Here is a 21,274-nt window from a genome sequence, read left to right as displayed (position 1 = left end):
TAACAATGTTGTTCTGTGTGTGTTTCTGTTTAAAGATACCTTATTTAACATGCATTATAGATTCATTAACATTGCACTCATGGCCAGCAGCACTGCAACTCATGTCTGGAGTTTATCAAACACCTATTTTCCCATTTTCCCTGTAAGGGTCTCATAGCCTCCTTGTGCTTGGGATCACTAGACAGCCCATCTGCACTGCATGTGTGGGTGCCTTTCAACAGCAACATTGCTCACAAAACACAAACATGCAAAAGCATGCCGTTCTGTAGATCACAAAAAGGATCCTGGTGTACAGTATGAGAGCTAAAACAAGAAGGCAGTGGTGCCTTGTTGGACCTCAGCTGGGAATGTGCCACTGCACATTCTGGGAATAACCTCAGAAGCATAGTGAGTACTGATTTTGGGGTTATAAATAAATGTTAGCTGCTAGATGAATTCACACATACTAAATGCATGAATAATGGGCATCAACTGTACATGGTAAACCTGGGGGACTTCATAGAAGAGATGAGTTTGAGTGAGGCATTGAAGGATGGGTAAATGAAGATGGGAATGATGGATGAGGAGAGATGTCAGCCCCTAGTGAGTTCTAGTCTCATGATCACACTCGTCCCTTCCTGATCACAGGTCATTTCTTTTTTTTTTTTTTTTTTTTTTTTTTTTTGAGACAGAGTTTCACTCTGTTGCCCAGGCTGGAGTCCAGTGGCGCAATCTCAGCTCACCACAACCTCTACCTCCCAGGTTCAAGCAATTCTCCTGCCTCAGCTTCCCAAGTAGCTGGGACTATAGGTGTGTGCCGCCACACTCAGCTAATTTTTATATTTTTAGTAGAGACAGGGTTCCACCATGTTGATCAGGCTGGTCTCGAGCTCCTGACCTCATGATCCACCCGCCTCGGCCTCCCGAAGTGCTGGGATTACAGGCATGAGCCACCGTGCCCAGCCGACCACAGATCATTTCTTACTCTCGTATACCATACTGTCTTTGAAGCTGAGTTTTATTTTTATTTTTATTTTAAGCTCAGGGGTACATGTGCAGCATGTGCAGGTAAATGTGTGTCATGGGGGTTGGTTATACAAATTATTTCATCACCCAAGTATTAAGCCTACTGCCTGTTAGTTATATTTCCTGCTTCTCTCCCTCCTCCTACCTTCCACTCTCTGATAGGCCCCAGTGTGTGCTATTCCCCACTATGTGTCAGTGTGTTCTCATCATTTCGCTCCCACTTATAAGTGAGAACATGTGGTATTTCATTTTCTGTTCCTGTGTTAGTTGGCTAAGGATAATGGCCGTCAGCTCCGTCCACGTCCCTGCAAAGGACATGATCTCATTCTTTTTTTGTGACTGCAAGTATTCGATGATGTATATGTACCACATTTTCTTTGTCCAGCCTATCATTGATGGGCATTTAGGTGGATTCCATGTCTTTGCTATTGTGAATAGTGCTGCAGTAAACATACATGTGCATTGCATGTGTCTTTATAATAGGACGATTTATAATCTTTTGGGTATATACCTAGTAATGGCATTGCTGGGTCAAAGGGTAGGTCTGTCTTTGGGTCTTTGAGGAATCACCACACGGTCTTCCACAATGGTTGAACTAATTTACACTCCCAACAACAGTGTAAAAACATTCCTTTTTCTCCACAACATCGCCAGCATGTTATTTCTTGACTTTTTACTAATCGCCATTCTGACTGGTGTCAGATGATATCTCATTGTGGTTTTGATTTGCATTTATGTTTGTTGGCCACATGTATGTTTTCTTTTGAGAAGTGTCTGCTCATGTCCTTTTCCACTTTTTAATGTTTTTTTCCTTATAAATTTAAGTTTCTTGTGGATGCTGGATATTAGACCTTCATCAGAGAAAAAAAAATTTTCTCCCATTCTGTAGGTTGTCTGTTCTCTCTGATGATAGCTTCTTTTGCTATGCAGAAGCTCTTTAATTTAATTAGATCCCATTTGTCAATGTTTGCTTTTATTGCAATTGCTTTTGGCATCTTCTTCATGAAATCTTTGCTTGTGCCTATGTCTCAAATGGTACTGCCTCGGTTGTCTTCCAGGATTTTTATAGTTTTGGGTTTTACATTTAAGTTTTTTTTTTTTTTTTTTTTTTTTTTACTTTATTAAAATACTGAGTTTTATTTTATGTGTATATTTTTGTCTCCCCACCATTTCCATGTCCAACCACTGCTACTACTATGTCCCATCATAACATTCCACACATGCTTAAACCCAGGTAAAGGGTGGAGTTCCATGTTTAAAAACTAAACAGGTATTTTGGACAACACATTCTTGGCAATGGAACCTGGACAACATTTATCAAACATGGTAGGGAAAGTTCTCACTCTGCATTACAAAAAGGACAGCCAGACAGCAACTGTTACAGAAATGAAATAAGATGGAACATTTTTAACAAATTGTTTAAACTATTTTTTTAAAAGAGACTTCCTCCATTGCCAGAGATCTTGAATAGCCTCCTGGTCAGTCATCTGGAAGCAATTCTTCACATAATTGATGAACTTGGCTTCCACTTTGGGAAGAGAATCACGTTTTTCTATACTTGCTTGCATTTTTGCTTTACTGTCTTCTACAGAACTAGGTCCTTTTGGTGTTTTAGGAGTTTTTTTCTGTTTTTTGAAGGGTTCTTGTCCTTTTGATCTTGGTGTTGATGATGGTTTTGAGTCTTTTCCATTCTGATTTGAGTTTTGTGCATTTTTGGCTGGAGTATCTTGTATAGATTTCTTCACTTTTTCTTCAGCTTCCTCATCATCTTCATCATCATCTTCTTCATTATCATCTTCATCAGCAGCAAGTTTTACTTTTTTCTGTGGAACCTTGCTACTACCTCCAGGGGCAGACCGCTCTCCAGATATACTTAAGAGTTTCACATCCTCCTCCTCTTCATCTTCTGACTCTGCATCTTCCTCCACAGTTACTCAGTACTGTCCACTAATATGCAGTGGCCCTGAACCACACTTCAACCTTAAGACCACTGGTGGTGTTATTTCAAAGCCCCCAAGGGAAAGGGTTGGCTGTACAGACATTTTCAAAGTTGCCAGTGTTACTTTAATTGAACTGCCTTCGTAATTCATTGCCTCTGCTTCAACAATGTGCAATTCATCCTTTGCACCAGCCCCTAAACTGACTGTTCTTAAAGATAACTGGTGCTCATTTTCATCATTATCCACCTTAAAGTGATAATCTTTGTCAGCCTTTAGTTCACAACTAAAAAGATAGTTCTGGGGCCTCAGGGGGCTCATGTCCATGTCCATCGAATCTTCCATCGGGTGGCAGCACACACTTAGGTCGGAGAGAAGGCCGACGGAGATAAACCACCACTGCTCAAGAGAACAGCTGCACAGAAAGGAATCACACCAGGGTACATTTAAGTTTTTAACCCATCTTGAGTTAATTTTCCTATATGGTGTAAGGAAGGGGTCCAGTTTCAATTTTCTGCATATGACTAGCCAGGTATCCCAGCACTGTTTCCTCATTGCTTGTTTTTGTCAGTTTGGTTAAGATCAGATAGTTGTAGGTGTGCAATCTTATTTCTGGGTTCTCTTTTCTGTTCCATTGATCTGTGTCTGTTCTTGTACCAATACCTTGCTGTTTTGGTCACTGTAGCCCTATAGCATAATTTGAAGCTGGGCAGCATGATACCTCCAGCTTTGTTATTTGCTTAGGATTGCCTTGGCTATTCAAGCTCTTTTTTGGTTCAATATGAATTTTAAAATAGTTTTTTTTCTGCAAAGAATATCAGTGGTAGTTTAATGGGAAAGCATTGAATCTATAAATTGCTTTGAGCAGTATGGTTATTTTAATAATATTGATTCTTCCTATGTATTTCCATTTGTTTGCGTCATCTCTGATTTCTTTCTTTTTTTTATTATTCATTTTTTTTTTATTATACTTTAAGTTCTAGGGTACATGTGCATAACCTGCAGGTTTGTTACATATGTATACTTGTGCCATGTTGGTGTGCTGCACCCATCAACTCGTCAGCACCCATCAACTCGTCATTTACATTAGGTATAACTCCCAGTGCAATCCCTCCCCCCTCCCCCCTCCCCATAATAGGCCTCGGTGTGTGATGTTCCCCTTCCCGAGTCCAAGTGATCTCATTGTTCAGTTCCCACCTATGAGTGAGAACATGCGGTGTTTGGTTTTCTGTTCTTGCGATAGTTTGCTGAGAATGATGGTTTCCAGCTGCATCCATGTCCCTACAAAGGACACAAACTCATCCTTTTTTATGGCTGCATAGTATTCCATGGTGTATATGTGCCACATTTTCTTAATCCAGTCTGTCACAGGTGGACATTTGGGTTGATTCCAAGTCTTTGCTATTGCATCTCTGATTTCTTTAAGCAGTGGTTTATAGTTCTCCTTTTAGAGATCTTTCACTTCCCTTGTTAGCTCTTTTCCTAGGTATTCTTTTCATGGCAATTGCAAATGGGAGTTCATTTGTGATTTGGCTCTCAGTTTGACTGTTGATGTGTATAACAATGCTGGTATTTCTGCACATTGATTTTGTATTCTGAGACTTTGCTGAAGTTGTTTATCAGCTTAAGAAGCTTTTGGGCTGAGATGATAGGGTTTTCTAGATATAGAATCATGTCATCTGCAAACAGGGATAGTTTGACTCCTCTTTTCCTATTTGAATGCTGTTTATTTCTTTCTCTTGCCTGATTGCTCTGGCCAGAACTTCCAACACTATGTTGAATAGGAGTGGCGAGAGAGTGCATCTTTGTCTTGTGCTTGTTTTGAAGGGGAATGCTTCCAGCTTTTGCCCATTCAGTATGATATTGGCTGTGGGTTTGTCATACATGGCTCTTATTATTTTGAAGTATATTCCTTCAATACCTAGTTTATTGAGAGTTTTTAACATGAAAGGATGCCAAAATTTATTGAAATCTTTTTCTATATCTGTTGAGATAATCATATGGTTTTTGTCTTTAGTTTTATTTATGTAATGTATCACATTTATTGATTTGCATATGTTGAACCAACCTTGCGCCCTGGGGATGAAGCCTACTTGATTGTGGTGAATAAGATTTTTGGTGTACTGCTGGATTCAGTTTCCCAGTATTTTGCTGAGGATTTTTGCATCAATGTTCATCAAGGATATTGGTCTGAGGTTTTCTTTTTTTGTTGTGTCTCTGCCAGATTTTGGTTCAGGATGATGCTGGCCTCATAGAATGACTTAAGGAAGAGTCCCTCCCTTTCAAATTTTTTGAAATAGTTTCAGTAGGAATGGTACCAGCTCTTTTTTGTACAGGGGATAGAATTCAGCTATGAATCTGTCTGGTCCTGGGCTTTTTTTTTTTTTGGTTGTAGGCTATTACTGCCTCATTTTCAGAGCCTCATTGTTGGTCTCTTCAGGGATTCAACTTCATCCTGGTTCAGTCTTGAGAGGATGTATGTGTCCAGGAATTTATCCATTTCTTCTAGGTTTTCTAGCTTATATGCATAGAGGCATTTATAATATTCTCTGATGGTTGTTTGTATTTCTGTGAGGTCAGTGGCAATATCCCCTTATCATTTCTGATTGTGCTTATTTGATTCTTCTCTCTTTTCTTCCTTGTCTAGCTAGTGGTCTATCTATTTTATTAACTTTTTTGGAAAAACCAGCTCCTAGATTTGTTGATCTTTTGAATGGTTTTTTTGTGTCTTTATCTCTTCCAATTCACCTCTAATTTTGGTTATTTCTTGTCTTCTGCTAGCTATGGGGTTTGTTTGCTCTTAGTTCTCTAGTTCTTTTAGTTGTGATGTTGGGTTGTTAACTTGAAATCTTTATAGCTTTTAATGTGGGCATTTAGTGCTATAAATTTCTCTCTTAACACTGCCTAACCTGTGTCCCTGAGATTCTGGTATGTTATATCTTTGTTCTCATTAGTTTCAAAGAACTTCTTGATTTCTGCCTTAATTTCATTATTTACCCAAAAGTCATTCAGAAGCAGGTTATTACATTTCCGTGTAATTGTATGGTTTGGAGTGAATTTCTTAGTCTTGAGTTCTAATTTGATTGTGCTGTGGTCTGAGAGACTGTTATGATTTCAGTTCTTTTGCATTTACTGAGTAGTGTTTTACTCCCGATTATGGGTCAATTTTAGAGAAAGTACCGTGTAGTGATGAGAAGAACGTATATTCTGTTGTTTTGGGGTGGAGACTTCTATAGATAATTATCAAGTCCAATTGATCCAGAGCTGAGTTCAGGTCCTAAATATCTTTGTTAATTTCTGTCTTGATGGTCTAATATTGTCTGAGGTGTTGAAGTCTCCCACTATTATTGTGTGGGAATCTAAGTCTCTTTGAAGGCTTCTAAGAACTTGCTTTATGAATCTGGTTGCTCCTGTGTTGGGTGCATATATATTTACGATAGTTACCTCTTGTTGAATTGAACCCTTTATCATTAGGTGATGCCCTTCTTTGTCTTTTTTGATCTTTGCTAGTTTAAAGTCTGTTTTGTTGGAAACTAGGATTGCAACTCTTGCTTTTTCCTGTTTTCCATTTGCTTGATAAAGTTTCCTCAATCCCTTTACTTTGAGCCTATGTGTGTCTTTGCATGTGAGATGGATCTCTTGAAGACAGCATACTAGTGGGTCTTGGCTCTGTATCCAGTTTGCCACTCTGTCTTTTAATTGAGGCATTTAATCCATTTACATTTAAGGTTAGTATTGTTATGTGTGGATTTGATCCTGTCATTGTGTACTTCAGTATGTTTTTATAGTGGCTGGTAGTGGTTTTACCTTTGCATATTTAGCGTTTCCTTAGGAGCTCTAGTAAGGCAGGTGTGGTGGTAACAAATTTTCTCAGCATTTGCTTCTCTGAAAAGGATCTTATTTCTTCTTCACTTATGAAGCTTAGTTTGGCTGGATATGAAATTCTGGGTTGAAAATTATTTTTCTTTTCTTTTCTTTTCTTCCTTCCTTCCTTTCTTTCTCTCTTTCCCTCCCTCCCTCCCTCCCTCCCTCCCTCCCTCCCTCCCTCCCTCCCTCCCTCCCTTCCTTCCTTCCTTCCTTCCTTCCTTCCTTCCTTCCTTCCTTCCTTCCTTCCTTCCTTCCTTTTGACAGAGTCTTGCTTTGTCTCCCAGGCTGGAGTGCAGTGGTATGATCTCAGCACACTGCAACCTCTGTCTCCCAGGTTCAAGTGATTCTCCTGCCTCAGCCTCCCGAGTAGTTGGGACTACAGGCATGCCTGGCTAATTTTTATATTTTTAGTAGAGATGGGGTTTTATCATGTTGGCCAGGCTGGTCTTGAACTCCTGACCTCAAGTGATCTGCCTGCCTCAGCTTCCCAAAGTGCTGGAATTACAGGTGTGAGCCACTGTGCCTGGCCATTTAAAATTCTTTTCTTTAAGAATGTTGAATATTGGCCCCCAGTCTCTTCTGGCCTGTAGGGTTTCTGCTGAAGGGTCCACTGTTAGTCTGATGGGCTTCCCTTGTAGGTGACTTAGCCTTTCTCTCTGGGTGCCCTTAACATGTTTTCTTTCATTTCAACTTTGGAGAATCTGAAGATTTTGTGTCTCAAGGATGATCTTCTTGTGGAGTATCTTACTGGGGTTCTCTGCATTTCCTGAATTTGAATGTTGGCCTGTCTAGCAAGGTTGGAGAAGTGCTCATGGATATCTTGAAATATGTTTTCCAAATTGGTTTTATTCTCCCAGCTCTTTCAGGTACTCCAATCAGTCGTATATTCAGTCTCTTTACATAATCCCATATTTCTCGGAGGTTTTGTTCATTCCTTTTTATTACTTTTTCTCTATTCTTGTCTGCCTGTCTTATTTCAGAAAGACAGTCTTCAAGCTCTGAGATTCTTTCCTCTGCTTGATCCATTCTGCTATTAATACTTGCAATTGCATTATGAAATTCTTGTGGTTTTTTTAGCTCTATCAGGTTGGTTATGCTTTTCTCTATCTTGGCTAATTTCTTTTCTTTTTTTTCTTTTTTCTTTTTTTTTTTTTTGAGATGGAATCTTGCTCTGTCACCCAGGCTGGAGTGCAGTGGCCAGATCTCAGCTCACTGCAAGCTCCTCCTCTCGGGTTCATGCCATTCTCCTGCCTCAGCCTCCCAAGTAGCTGGGACTACAGGTGCCCGCCATGTCACCCGGCTAGTTTTTTGTATTTTTTAGTAGAGACGGGGTTTCACCATATTAGCCAGGATGGTCTCGATCTCCTGACCTCGTGATCTGCCCGTCTCGGCCTCCCAAAGTGCTGGGATTACAGGCTTGAGCCACCGTGCCCAGCTTCTTTTCTTTTCTTTTCTTTCTTTTTTTTTTTTTTTTTTTTTTTTTGAGATGGAGTCTCACTCTGTCACCCAGGCTGGAGTGCAGTGGCACAATCTCGGCTCACTGCAAGCTCCGCCTCCCAGGTTCATACCATTCTCCTGCCTCAGCCTCCGCAGCAGCTGGGACGACTATAGGCACACACCACCATGCCCAGCTAATTTTTGAATTTTTAGTAGAGATGGGGTTTCACCGTGTTAGTCAGGATGGTATCAATCTCCTGACCTTGTGATCCACCTGCCTCGGCCTCCCAAAGTGCTGGGATTACAGGCGTGAGACACCGCGCCTGGCCTATCTTGGCTATTTTCTTTGTCAGTTCCTACAATGTTTCATCATGATTTTTAGCTTCCTTGCATTAAGTTAGAACATACTCCTTTAGCTCAGCGAAGTTTGTTTTTATCCACATTCTGAGGTCCACTTCTATTATTTCAGCCATGTCAGCTGCAGCCCCATTCCAAACCCTTGCTGGAGTGGTGCTGAGTCATTTGGAGGAGAGAGGGCACTGTAGCTTTTTGAATTTTCCCTGTGTTCTTGCACTGATTCTTTCTCATCTTTGAGGGCTTATCTACCTTCAGTCTTTGATGTTGCTGATCTTTGGATGGAGTTTGGGGGTTTTTGTTCTCCCACTTTTTTTTTTTTTTTTTTTGAAATGGACCCTCACTCTTGTCACCCAGGCTGGAATGCAGTGGTGCAATCTCGGCTCACTGCGACCTTTGCCTCCTGCATTCAAGCGTTCTCCTGCCTCAGCCTCTTGAGTAGCTGGAATTACAGGCCCATGCCATGACACTTGGCTAATTTTCGGGTATTTTTAGTAGAGATGGGGTTTCACCATGTTGGCTACTGGTCTCAAACTCTTGACTTCAGGTGATCCACCTGACTGGGACCCCCAAAGTGCTGGGATTACAGGTGTACTGATTTGGCCTTTTTTCCCCCCTTTTAACAGTCTGGCCACCTTTCTGTAGGGTTGCTGTGGTTAGCTGGGCATCTGCTCCAGTCCCTAGTCACCTCAGATTTTCCAGTACTTGGAGGTATCACCAGTGAAGACTGTGAAACAGCAAAGATAGCAGCCTGCCCCTTCCTCTGGGAGCTCCATCCCTGCACAGTACAGACCTGTTGCCAGTCTTAACATACCTGTAGATGATGGTTGGAAACCCCGGTTGGGAGGTCTCACTCAGCCAGGAAGAAAAGGATCGGGGACCTGCTTAAAGAAGCAGTCTAGCCCTGCTTTCATAGAGCAACTGAAGTGTGCTGAGGTACCATTTCCATCACCCCCCAGTCAGGTTGAGCTCTCCAAAGCCTGGAGGCTGAAACAGCTAAGTTGCTGAAACAGCAAAGATGGTGGCCTGCCCCTTCCTCTGGGAGCTCCATCCCAGTGGGTACAGACCTGTTGCTGACCTAAGCACACCTATAGGAGGTGGCTGGATACCCCATTTGGGAGATCTCACCCAGCCAGGAGGAACAGGATTGAGGACCCACTTAAAGAAGCCGTGTGACCATGCTTTCCTAGAGCAGCTATGCCATCCTGGGGCACTGCTTCCACTTCTAGACAGCTTGGACTCCCTGCAGGCTAAAATGGCTGAGTTGTCCAAACAGTTGTCCAAACAGCCTACCCCTCCCCCTTGGCACTCCATCGCAGGTAGAAATCAAAACTCTGTCTGCTGGAGAATATGGGCAGAGCCGGTAGGAGGCCCCAGTTGGGAGGTCCCCCCCAGAGATAAGGAGCAGATCAGGGTCCCACTTAAAGAAGCAGTCTGGCTGTGTTTTGGTAGAGCTAAGACTCTTAACAGTCAGGATGGCTTGATAACAAGAGGAGGGCAGTGGGAAAAAACAAAACAAAACAAAACTCAGCCTTAGGCAACCAAATCTCTAATGTGTTTTGAGGTAGATAGACGCTGGTAGAAGTTAAGGTGAGAGGGGAAGATAAAAAAAACTCTGTAGAAATAAACAGACAATCTCTTTCCTCTCCTCACCCTGGCCTGGCTCAGGTGGTGAATGACAAGATTGTGGCCAGCAACCTCGTGACAGGTCTACCCAAGCAGACCCCGGGGAGCAGTGGGGACTTCATCATCCGAACCAGCAAGCTGCTGATCCCAGTGACCTGCGAGTTTCCATGCCTGTACACCATTTCTGAAGGATACGTTCCCAACCTTAGAAACTCCCCACTGGAAATCATGAGCCGAAATCATGGGATCTTCCCATTCACTCTGGAGATCTTCAAGGACAATGAGTTTGAGGAACCTTACCGGGAAGCTCTGCCTACCCTCAAGCTTCGTGACTCCCTCTACTTTGGCATTGAGCCCCTGGTGCACGTGAGCGGCTTGGAAAGCTTGGTGGAGAGCTGCTTCGCCACCCCCACCTCCAAGATCGACGAGGTCCTGAAATACTACCTCATCCGGGATGGGTAATGCTGCTGCGGGAATGGTCTCATCACCCCTCGTTCACATCCAGCCTCTAAGTTCACAGCACACCCAGTCATTTACTAAAACTGCATGGCACAACTGTCAGCTCTTTATTAGTTCAGGAACCACTTATTGACATTTTGGAGGTAAAACTAGTGAAGAAAAGGAGAGTCAAAACTGGCTCCTAGGCCGGGCGCAGTGGCTCATGCCTGTAATCCCAGCACTTTGGGAGCCAAGGCGATTGGATCACCTGAGGTCACGAATTCAAGACCAGCCTGGCCAACATGGTGAAACCCCGTCTCTACTCAAAATACAAAAATTAGCACTCAAGAGGCTGAGGCAGGAGAATCACTTGAACCCTGGAGGTGGAGGTTGCAGTGAGCCAAGATCACACCACTGCACTCCAGCCTGGGGGACAAGAGCGAAACTCCTAAAATCTTAAAAAAAAAAAAAAAAGGCTCCAAGGGGTCTAACCCAGGTGACTGACCAGATGCCATTAACCAAGATGAAAAGATGTATATAGAAAAGCAGATTTGAGGTAAAAATACTGAATTTGTTCATTCAAAATGATATATTGAATAATTTAATTTTTTAGATACCTGCAGGATGCCTAGAAAGAGAAATTCAGTGCGTATTCAGCAGAAATGCGTGATCAGTTAGACTCAGGAACATGGTCAGGACTAGAACTGAAGGACAGGCAATCACCCAATTTAGAGATGAAACAGTAGGACTGAGTAACCTGCTCGGAGATGACAGAGCACATGTGAAGGTGGGGGCTGAGATCCCATTCATGTGGCTGAGGGTATAGTGGACAAGAAGGCAGCAAACATAAATTCCTCTTTTAGGAAGTTTGGTAGTCAAGGACAGAGAAGAAATAGTTGGTAGATTTTAGAAGAAAGATATAGTTATAGCAGTTTGGTTTTGTGGGTGGTTTTTTCGGGGGTGGAGGGCAGTGCAAGGTTTTGCTCTGTCACCCAGGCTGGAGTGCAGTGGTGCAAACACTGCAGCCTCGATCCTCAGGCTCAAGTGATCTTTCCGTCTCAGCCTCCTAAGTAGCCAGGACCACATGCGCATGACCATGCCCAGCTAATTCTTTTTTTTTCTGGAGACAAGGTCTCACTTTGTTGCCCAGGCTGGTCCTGAACACCTGGGCCCAAGTGATCCTCCTCTCTTGGCCTCCCAAAGTGCTGGGATTACAGTGTGAGACACCATGCTCGGCCCCTGCACTTGTTTTATACAAGAGAGTTCCATGGTATTTCCTAAGGATCCTTGGTGGGATCTGTAGGTGTCCTGAGGTACCGATGGAGACCTAGCCCTTTTCACAGCCATTGCCTACATTCCTAGGAAAATTACACTCAAACCCAAACTCATAGCAGCATCTCATGAGCTTCTTCCTTGTTCTCCATGTCAGGTGGTACACAGTCTCAGGTGGGGTCAGGAACTGCAGCTTAACCAAACGGAGAACGGTCCAGTACAAGCTGCTCAGTGCCCTCGGGGGCTTGCCCTCTGCCGGCTGGCCTGCAGGCTCTTGGACATTACTACGCTGCTTTTACTTCTTCTGTTTCTCACCACAGCCAACCTTCACCAGATGCTATCAATCTCTTGCACAGTGATATTTCATCCCTTGATGCACATAGGATCAACTGAGATGCTTTTTAACAAATAGCGATGCCCCAACCCTGTCCTCTCTATTCCATTCCTATTGTCTTAATTCCCATCTGCATTATCTTTCACCTGGACAGCAAAGCAGCCTCTTAACACAGCCTCCGAAACCTCACCTTTCACATCTCAGCTCCACAGAGCCCCTGGGTGATCCATTCAAACAGAAAATATGATCTTGTCACATCCCTGCTGAAAACCTTTTAATGGTTCTTTATTAGCTTTGGTCAGTAAGTCTGCTTCTCAGAAGGTGTGCTTCCAGCCTCAGATTCTTGTAGCCTACTTAAGCTCATTTTCATAATGTGGAAAGTTTGTCATCCTGAGCTACTCTGGATGGCCAGCAGCAGAGGGCATCTGCAGATACGTGGATTTCTTGCCATGCTAAGGTGATTTCTAAAATGCTTTAACATGAAAAGAAGAAGCAACATTTTGTATTTATTTTTTCAGGGACTAGATTTACTTTTTTTGCAGTGATAAATTTTTGTTCCTTTTTACTTTTTTTAAAAAAATAACTTTAGTGGAGTACTATTCACATACAATAAATAGACATATTTAAAGCATGTAGTTTGACAAGTTCTGATGTGTATACCCATGAAGCCATCATGATAATCAAGATAATAAACATTTTTCTCACCCTAAGTTTGCCCCTGCCCCTTATATTTAGTTTTTGAAAAAATAAGAATATAATCATAACTCACTGAGAAAAACATGTAAGCTACAAACTTAGTAGAGCTTGTGAAAGTTATTTATGTATGTGTTATTCAGACTCTTGGTGAAGGACCATTTGCTTTTATTTTATTTTATTTTATTTTATTTTATTTTATTTTATTTCTTTTTTGAGACAGAGTCTCACTCTGTCGCTCAGGTTGGAGTGCAGTGGCACAATCTTGGCTCCCCTACAACCTCCGTCTCCCAGGTTCAAGCGATTCTCGTGCCTCAGTCTCCCAAGTAGCTGGGACCACAGGCATGTACCGCCACACCCAACTAATTGTTGTACTTTTAGTAGAGACGGGGTTTTGCTGTGTTGGCCAGGCTGATCTCGAACTCCTGACCTCAGCCTCCCGAAGTGCTGGGATTACAAACGTGAGCCACCACGCCCAGTCTTATTTACTTTTATTTCAGACAATTCTAAGAAGCTACACTATTTATTTTGCCAGTCCTTATCACATACAGAAGAGAAAAAAATATATATGCTCTAGAAGAAGAAAAGCATAGGCAAAAATGTGAAAACCACAGCAGTGTGGCCCTACTTTGTGAGCAGGCAAATCATCCTGTCTGTGGTGCTGTACAAGAATGATGTGTGCGAGATCCTCCAGCTCTTTGCGTGGCTCATGGGCCCTTACCGTCTGACCTCAGCCCCCTCCAGTTTCTGCTCCTGCCAAAGGGAATTACTGACAATTCCCAAACTGTCACTCCTGAACACCCTTCTGACTTTGCACATGCTGTTTCCTCTGCCTGATATCTTCTTCCTCACCTTTTCTTCCTGTCTGATCCTTACTGGTTCTTCAAGATTCATGGAGAGTTTACTTCCTCCATGAAGCCTTTCCTGGCACCTTTCTCCATTTGAACTAAAAATCTTTCTTCCTTTTTCTTCTTCCTTAATTCCTAGCATATAGTAAGGGTCATTAAATATTTGCCAAGTAAATAATTGAAAGAGTCTTTATAATAATCATAATTTGGGGCTAGTCCACAAACCTAAAATAAACATAACTCACTTTATTTATATTTATAAATTGTTTGATTATTCGTTTCTTTGATTTTTCATTGTCCTCAGCTTAAATTTAAATCAAGTTGCTTCTCTGCTGATATTGAACACATATGATTCATCTCCCTCTAATTTTTGTTGGCATGTGCTCTGAGAATACAAAATGATTTAACACAAGCCTAAGCAAAATATAGCTAGAAAGTTAATCACCAGAAAAAGAAACATACTAAATTCCAAAGTCAAGCATTGAACAAGTTTTTGATGAGGAATTAGTTTTGATTCCATTATACCGTTGTTACTTTCTTTCAGTACATGAATTTGGTGCTCAGAACTGGCATTGGCTAGTCACAGCAAACCCCAAATCAAGAGCCAACATTTGTCCTGGTTTCCATTCTGCAATGTGTTACCTTGTAATAACCCCTTCTGCTTCATTTTTTCTTTTAAAGAAAAAGCAGTTATTTTGAGATAAAGATAAATTGAAAATGCTCAGGCACTTAGATTAAAAGTACTATTTTAATATCAAGGCTTACTATTATCTTAACATACTGGACTATAAAATCCTTGACATCAGAGACCATATTATTCATCTTTATGTCCTCTGCAGCAGCCAGCAGGGTGTTTTGCATAGATTAGGTATGCTATGGATATTTGCTATAGAATATAATCAGAAGAAGGTATAAATGAATTTTAACTCAGGAAAATAAAAATGAATAAATAAATACAAGAAATAACAGAAACCACATTATGTTTAGATCCTTTTCAGTTCAGTGGAATGAGGTGCTGGTAATAACACTAGTCAAGATGCCTTATTTTAAAATAATTTTGTTGGATTTTTAAGTGCACCAAAACAGCAGTTAGCAAGGAACTAGAAAGCAGTCTGGCTGAGCACGATCGTGGCTCATACCTGTAATCTCAGCACTTTGGGAGGCTGAGGTGGAAGGATTGCTTGAGTGGTCTTGAGTTCAAGACCAGCCTGGGCAACATAGTGAGATCTCATCTCTACAAAAAATGAAAAATTAGCCGGGCATGGTGGCACACACCTATAATCCCACTGAGGGGCTGAGGCAGGAGAACTGCTTGAGCTTAGGAGGTGGAAGCTGCAGTGAACTGTGACTGTGCCACTGCACTCCACCCTGGGCAACAGTGAGACCTTGTCTCAAAACACAACGAATAAAAGAAGAAAACAAAAGAAAAAAAAGTGGTCTGTGCATGTGGAGCAAGTACCCAGTTTAATCGGCTTTAATATCTGACCCCACTTTTTTCCTGGCCCAGAAGACAGGAACTATTAGGTATCCACTGAAAAGCAACTATGTCCAGAAAAAAAAAATCCTCTAGAATCTAGAATGGGAAAAATAATATGAGGGTGATTCTTGGCCTATAAGAAGTTTCATGAATATCCAAAACTTTGGCCTCAGCTAGTGTGAACATGGTTCACTGCAGCCTGTGCCTCCGGGGTTCAAGCGATTCTCGTGCTTCAGCTTCCTGAGTAGCTGGGATTACAGGGGGACACCACCATACTTGGCTTTTTTTTCTAGAGACAAGGTCTTGCTGTGTTGCCTAGGCTAATCTCGAACTCCGGGGCTCAAGTGATCCTGCCACTTCAGCCTCCCGAGTAGCTGGGACTATAGGCAGGAACCACGACACCTGGCTAACTTTTTGTATTATTTTAATAGAGATGGGGTTTCACCATGTTGGCCAGGCTGGTCTCGAACTCCTGAGTTCAAGCAACCCTCCTGCCTCAGCCTCCCAGAATGCTGGGGTTACAGGCGTGAGCCACCTTGCCCAGCCAGGAGTGCTTCTTTTCCCCCAGCTAACCCTGAGGTGAACCTAGGAGTTTCACTTTAAGCAGTAGACCTGAGATTAAAACCCCAAAATTCTATCAAACTGCAATTTAACATTACATTTGGGAAAAGAAAAAACAATTTGGAGGTGCATGACTTTTATCCAGTAGAACCAGTTATTATCTAAGAAACTTGGATATTTATGTCACTTTGATGCATGCACTGCAGTTCCATAACTTTTGTATCCCTTCAGTAGTCAGTTGCTATTCGGTGTCCAATACATTGTTAATAAATTTTGTTAAATAAAAGCCTTCTCAAATCAATACTAAGGTACATAGAGGCAGAATTCCTGCAATATTTTGCAAATGGAAAGACAGCCTTACTAGCAAAAGGTATCTGAAATAAATGGTGTTGCTGTTGCCAACATTTAAACACCTTAACAGGAAGCCCTGGTGTCCAGTTTGTGAGTACAGTGGATGATAAATGGGACAGACGCTATTAGTGAAAAAGGCTAGGTCTGAAGAGGACTTCACAGGGAAAAATTTAATTTTTCTTTCATTCCCAAAAAGCTTGAGTACAGTCCAGCCTCCTCCACCCCTTTGGCTCTCCTTGGGCCAAAATGTTGGGCTAGATTGTTTTTCCACCTCTGTTGAAGCAATCAAGTCTTATGTGCTATCTGCCCTACTTTCAGCTGCGTTTCAGATGACTCGGTAAAGCAGTACACGTCCCGGGATCACCTAGCAAAGCACTTCCAAGTCCCTGTCTTCAAGTTTGTGGGCAAAGACCACAAGGTAAGTTGAACATCTTTAATTTATAACCCCTGAACCTGAGCCTTTTTTTTTTTTTTTTTTTTTGGTGTCCCAATATATTGACATTCCAAGAGCCCACTGTGAGGATCTGCATGGGCTCAAGAAAAAATACAGAGAAACTGGCTATCGAGAAGTTTAACCCTTTCATGCATGTCACACCCCACTGCCTGCCAAAATCACTGTGCTGTTCAAAGAAAATACTATAGGATCATAATTTAATTTAAAATCTTTGCGGGCAGTTATGGTTGAAAAGTCAGTGTGGTGATTGGTCAAATGGCAAGGGATATGGACAGGAAATTCACAGAAAAGACAAATAGTGAAATGTTCACTGAAAATAGTACTTAAGTGCTGATGAAAACAATTATAAGACACCATTTTATACATATTAAATTTATGAAAAGTATAAAATACAACATGTACAAGGTTACAGGGAGAAGTATACAGTGACAGTATAAATTGGTACATTTTCTGGAACATTGTCTGATAATATGTAATAATAATCATAAAATCATCATATTCTTTTATCTAAAAATTCCAATTCTGACAGTTTCTTAAAAACAAAACAAAACAGAGGCAGGTGGATTGCTTGAGGCCAGGAGTTTGAGACCAGCTTGGGCAACATAGCAAGACCTCTTCTCTACAAAAAATTTTAAAATTAGTTGGGCATAGTGGCACACACCTGTAGTCCTAGCTTACTCAGGCGGCTGAGGCAGGTCACTTGAGCCCAGGAGTTCAAGGTTACAGTGAGCTATGATCAGGCCATTGCACTCCAGCCTGGGTGAGAGAATGAGTCCCTGTCTCTAAAAACAAAAAACAAAAAAAAATTTTTTTTTTTTTTGAGGCGGAGTCTCCCGCAGTCGCCCAGGCTGGAGTGCAGTGGCACAATCTCGGCTCACTGCAAACTCTGCCTCCCAGGTTCGCGCCATTCTCCTGCCTCAGCCTCCTGTGTAGCTGGGACTACAGGTGCCCGCCACCACACCTGGCTTATTTTTTGTATTTTTAGTAGAGACGGGGTTTCACCGTGTTAGCCAGGATGGTCTTGATCTCCTGACCTTGTGATCCACTCACCTCGGCCTCCCAAAGTGCTGGGATTACAGGCATGAGCCAACGTGCCCGGCCCCCAAAAAATTTTTAAGCCAAAACGGACAAGGTGTGTTGGAAGTGTCTGTAGAGCATTGTTATAAGGGGGTAAAAGAAAAAGCCCCAAACAAACAGGGCTAAGGGCCACAGTATATCAATTTAATGCAATAATAAGGTTATTAAAATGATAAATATGGGAAAAGCAGACATAATAACTGTTGTCATAACAATTTACAGGCATATTAAATATATTACATTTAAAAAACATGTATACTCATGGATAGAGGTTATAAAGGGCTATATAGAAAAGGTTGTAGTGAGATAAGCTGAAAGTTTTTTATCGTTGTTGTTAGAGTGTAGTTGTTGAAACATTTAAACAAAAGGAAGTTGAAGAGACCAACATTCTTTTCCACACTGCTTGTAAGTATACGCGGGTCCATTCCAGCTATACCATGGTTACAGAACAATTGCTAACAATGATGGCTGATCCTGATCACCCTCAATCAGGCAGGAAGCCCAGGCAGTTACCTACAGAAAGGCGCTTGCAGAGAACACTAGTTATTTGACAGCACAAGTGCATGGGAGCCAATGCTATCCCCAGACCTTGGTGTGAAGAAGGAAGATGTTCTAGTAGATGTTACTTCACAAAGGCCTCTTCTGTTCCAGCTCCATGCAGGAGTTATGAATATGGGTTTTTTAATCACCCACGTGACTTAAATGCAATGTTTACCACATTTTTTACTAAATGTGTACATTTTGGCAATTTCCTTAACCTCTCTGTCTGTTTCCTTATCTGTAAAACGGGGATGATAACCTCTACTTGTGGGTGTCCTTGTTAAGATTACATGAGATGATGTTTGGGAACATTGAGTATTGTGTCTGGCTCCTTGAGGGTGCCCCCCAAGTGGCAGCAGTTATTGTTTTTATTAACAATCGTGATCATCTCTTCAGGAAGTGTTTCTGCACTGCCGGGTTCTTGTCTGTGGAGTGTTGGATGAGCGTTCCCGCTGTGCCCAGGGTTGCCACCGGCGAATGCGTCGCGGGGTAGGAGGAGAGGACTCAGCCGGTCTACAGAGCCAGACGCTAACAGGCGGCCCCATCCGTATCGACTGGGAGGACTAGTTCGCAGCCACACCTCGAGTCCCTGTATTGGGTGGCTCTGCTCTTTGGAGCTTCTCCCCCTGGCCCTCTAAGAACAACCGCCAACACCTAGGCTCAGACTTCACACTGTGAGTTCAGACTCCCAGCACCAACTCACTCTGATTCTGGTCCATTCGGTCTGCACAGGCCACAGCACTGCTGAACAAAGTGGCCTGGGTGGGGTTTCATGTTTCTAGGGCTGAAAACTAAACTGTCCACCCAGAAAGACACTCACCCCATTTCTCTCATTTCCTTCCTACACTTAAATACCTCATGTACGATGCAATCAGATCATAAAATCAGAAGCCGGGTATAATATTTCAAGTAATAAACCCTAGAAAAATTAAACAGTTACTGAAATTATGACTTAAATACCCAGTGACTCCTTAAATATGTAAATAATAGTTATACTTTGTAATTTCAATTCAAATGCAGACTAATGATAGGGGATTTGGAAGTTTATCAATAAAACAGTATATAATTTTAAAAGTAGTATTTGGTTTTTCTGCCTCATACTATTTTCTTTTTCTTTCTCTCTCTCTTTTTTTTTTTTTTTTTTTTTTGAGATAGAGTCTCGCTGTGTCACCCAGGCTGAAGTGCAGTGGCGCAATCTCAGCTCACTGTAACCTTTGCGTCCCGGGTTCAAGCAATTCTCCTGCCTCAGTCTTTTGAATAGCTGGGACTACAGGCATGTACCACCACACCCAGCTAAATTTTGTGTTTTTAGTAGAGTTTTTCCAGGTTGACCAGGCTGGCTTGAACTCTTGGTCTCAGGTGATCCACCCACGTCAGCCTCCCAAAGTGCTGGGATTACAGGTGTGAGCCACCGTGCCCGGCCATCTTTTGATGCTTCTAATATATTGCCTTAAGTGAAATATTTTTACCTAATAAATATTAATAAATTCATCAACATATATTTAAGTGCTTCAATGAGATGTAACAGAATTAAAGTTTGGTACCATATTCCCTGTTATTTGGTATTCTGTACCCTCAGGTTGATAAGATAATAGGAAAAAGTATACAATTCTGCCATACTCTGTTTTGTAGGTACTTAATAAGTTTTATTGAAATAAACTTATAAACCACAAAAAATAAAAATATAAACCACAAAGATAAATTTTATCTGCAGTTAACTCCAATTTCTTTATATGCCAATTAATTTTATGGCCTTTACATAAGATCAGAAAAGTTTTTCTGCTTTTAGTTTTTAAAAGTTGCTGCAGCCTAGGCTCAGTGGCTCATGCCTGCAATCCCAGCACTTCAGAGGCCAAGGTGGGAGATTTCCTTGAGCCCAGGATCTCAAGACTAGCCTAGGCAACATAGTGAGACTTCGTCTCTACAAAAAAATTGTTTTAAATTCGCCTGGCATGGTGGTGTGCCACTGTGGTTCCAGCTACTTGGGGAGCTGAGGTAGGAGGATTGCTTGAGCTCAGGAGGTTGAGGCTGCAGTGAGCCATGGTAGTGCTCCAGCCTGGGTGACAGAGTGAGACCTTGTTTCAAAGAAAACCCCAAATCCCAAAAAACAAACAAACAAAATGCTACATTTAATAGTTCTTAGTAGAAAAGTAAAATTAACAAAAGTAAGGGCAAGGAAAAAAGGATTTAGATAGAAGTCAGCAACTTTTTCTGTAAAAAGCCAACTGGTAAATGTATTAGGCTTTCTGGGCCCTGCAGTCTTTGTCACAGCTACTCAACTTTGCTGTTGTAGTACAAGGACAGCCACAGAGAATATGTAAACAAATGTGAGCATGGTTATTCCAAAAAAGGATTCAAAACCAGGCTTTGAGCCAGGTGTGGTGGCTCACGCCTGTAAACCCAGCACTTTGGGAGGCCGAGGTGGTCGGATTATTTGAGATCAGGAGTTCGAGACCAGCCTGGCCAACATGGTGAAACCCCCGTCTCTACTAAAAATACAAAAATTAGCCAGGCCTGGTGGCAGGCATCTGTAATCCCAGCTACTCAGGAGGCTGAGACAGGAGAATTGCTTGAACCCAGGAGGCGGAGGTTGCAGTGAGCCAAGATCTACCCACTGCACTCCAGCCTGGACGGCAGAGTGAGACTCCCTCTCAAACAAATAAACAAACAACAACAACAACTACAACAACAACAACAACAACAACAACAGGCTTTGGGCTAGGCTTGGTCGACAGGACTTAGTGGGCCAATTTCTGCTGTAGATTAGTGGCCCCCAGCCCTTCTGTGCAGCAGAATCACCTGGAAAACATTTATAAAATACCAGTGTGTATTCTTTATTGGTTTGTTTTAAAGGATTCTCAGGTGATTCTAATCCATGGTTAGGGTTGTGACTCGCAAGTTAGGGAATGGCCACTTGTCTCTCACTCCCGACAGGCTGCAGGAACTTTTCCTAGCCAGCTCCGTTAGTAACTCTTACCAAGTACATCTCAGATCTTAGCATGA

General features: G+C 42.1%; 1 protein-coding gene and 1 pseudogene across 1 annotated transcript in view; one reads left to right on the top strand and one right to left on the bottom strand.

Annotated features, from left to right (window-relative positions):
- OIT3 (oncoprotein induced transcript 3) overlaps window positions 1–19,341 on the top strand; it is a 40,815-nt gene extending 21,474 nt beyond the window's left edge. Inside the window, exons 7-9 of the mRNA XM_030940554.1 lie at window positions 10,269–10,684; window positions 16,519–16,618; window positions 18,668–19,341. Of these exons, the coding sequence (XP_030796414.1) occupies window positions 10,269–10,684; window positions 16,519–16,618; window positions 18,668–18,838 (687 nt within the window). The 3' untranslated portion in view covers window positions 18,839–19,341. The remainder of the gene's footprint in view (window positions 1–10,268; window positions 10,685–16,518; window positions 16,619–18,667) is intronic.
- On the bottom strand, window positions 2,384–3,287 carry LOC104669951 (annotated as a pseudogene).
- Window positions 19,342–21,274: the final 1,933 nt, after the last annotated feature.

The sequence above is a fragment of the Rhinopithecus roxellana genome, chromosome 11 (genome assembly GCF_007565055.1).
Source record: "Rhinopithecus roxellana isolate Shanxi Qingling chromosome 11, ASM756505v1, whole genome shotgun sequence".
NCBI lineage: Eukaryota > Metazoa > Chordata > Mammalia > Primates > Cercopithecidae > Rhinopithecus > Rhinopithecus roxellana.
This window is presented reverse-complemented; position numbering and strand designations above follow the sequence as displayed.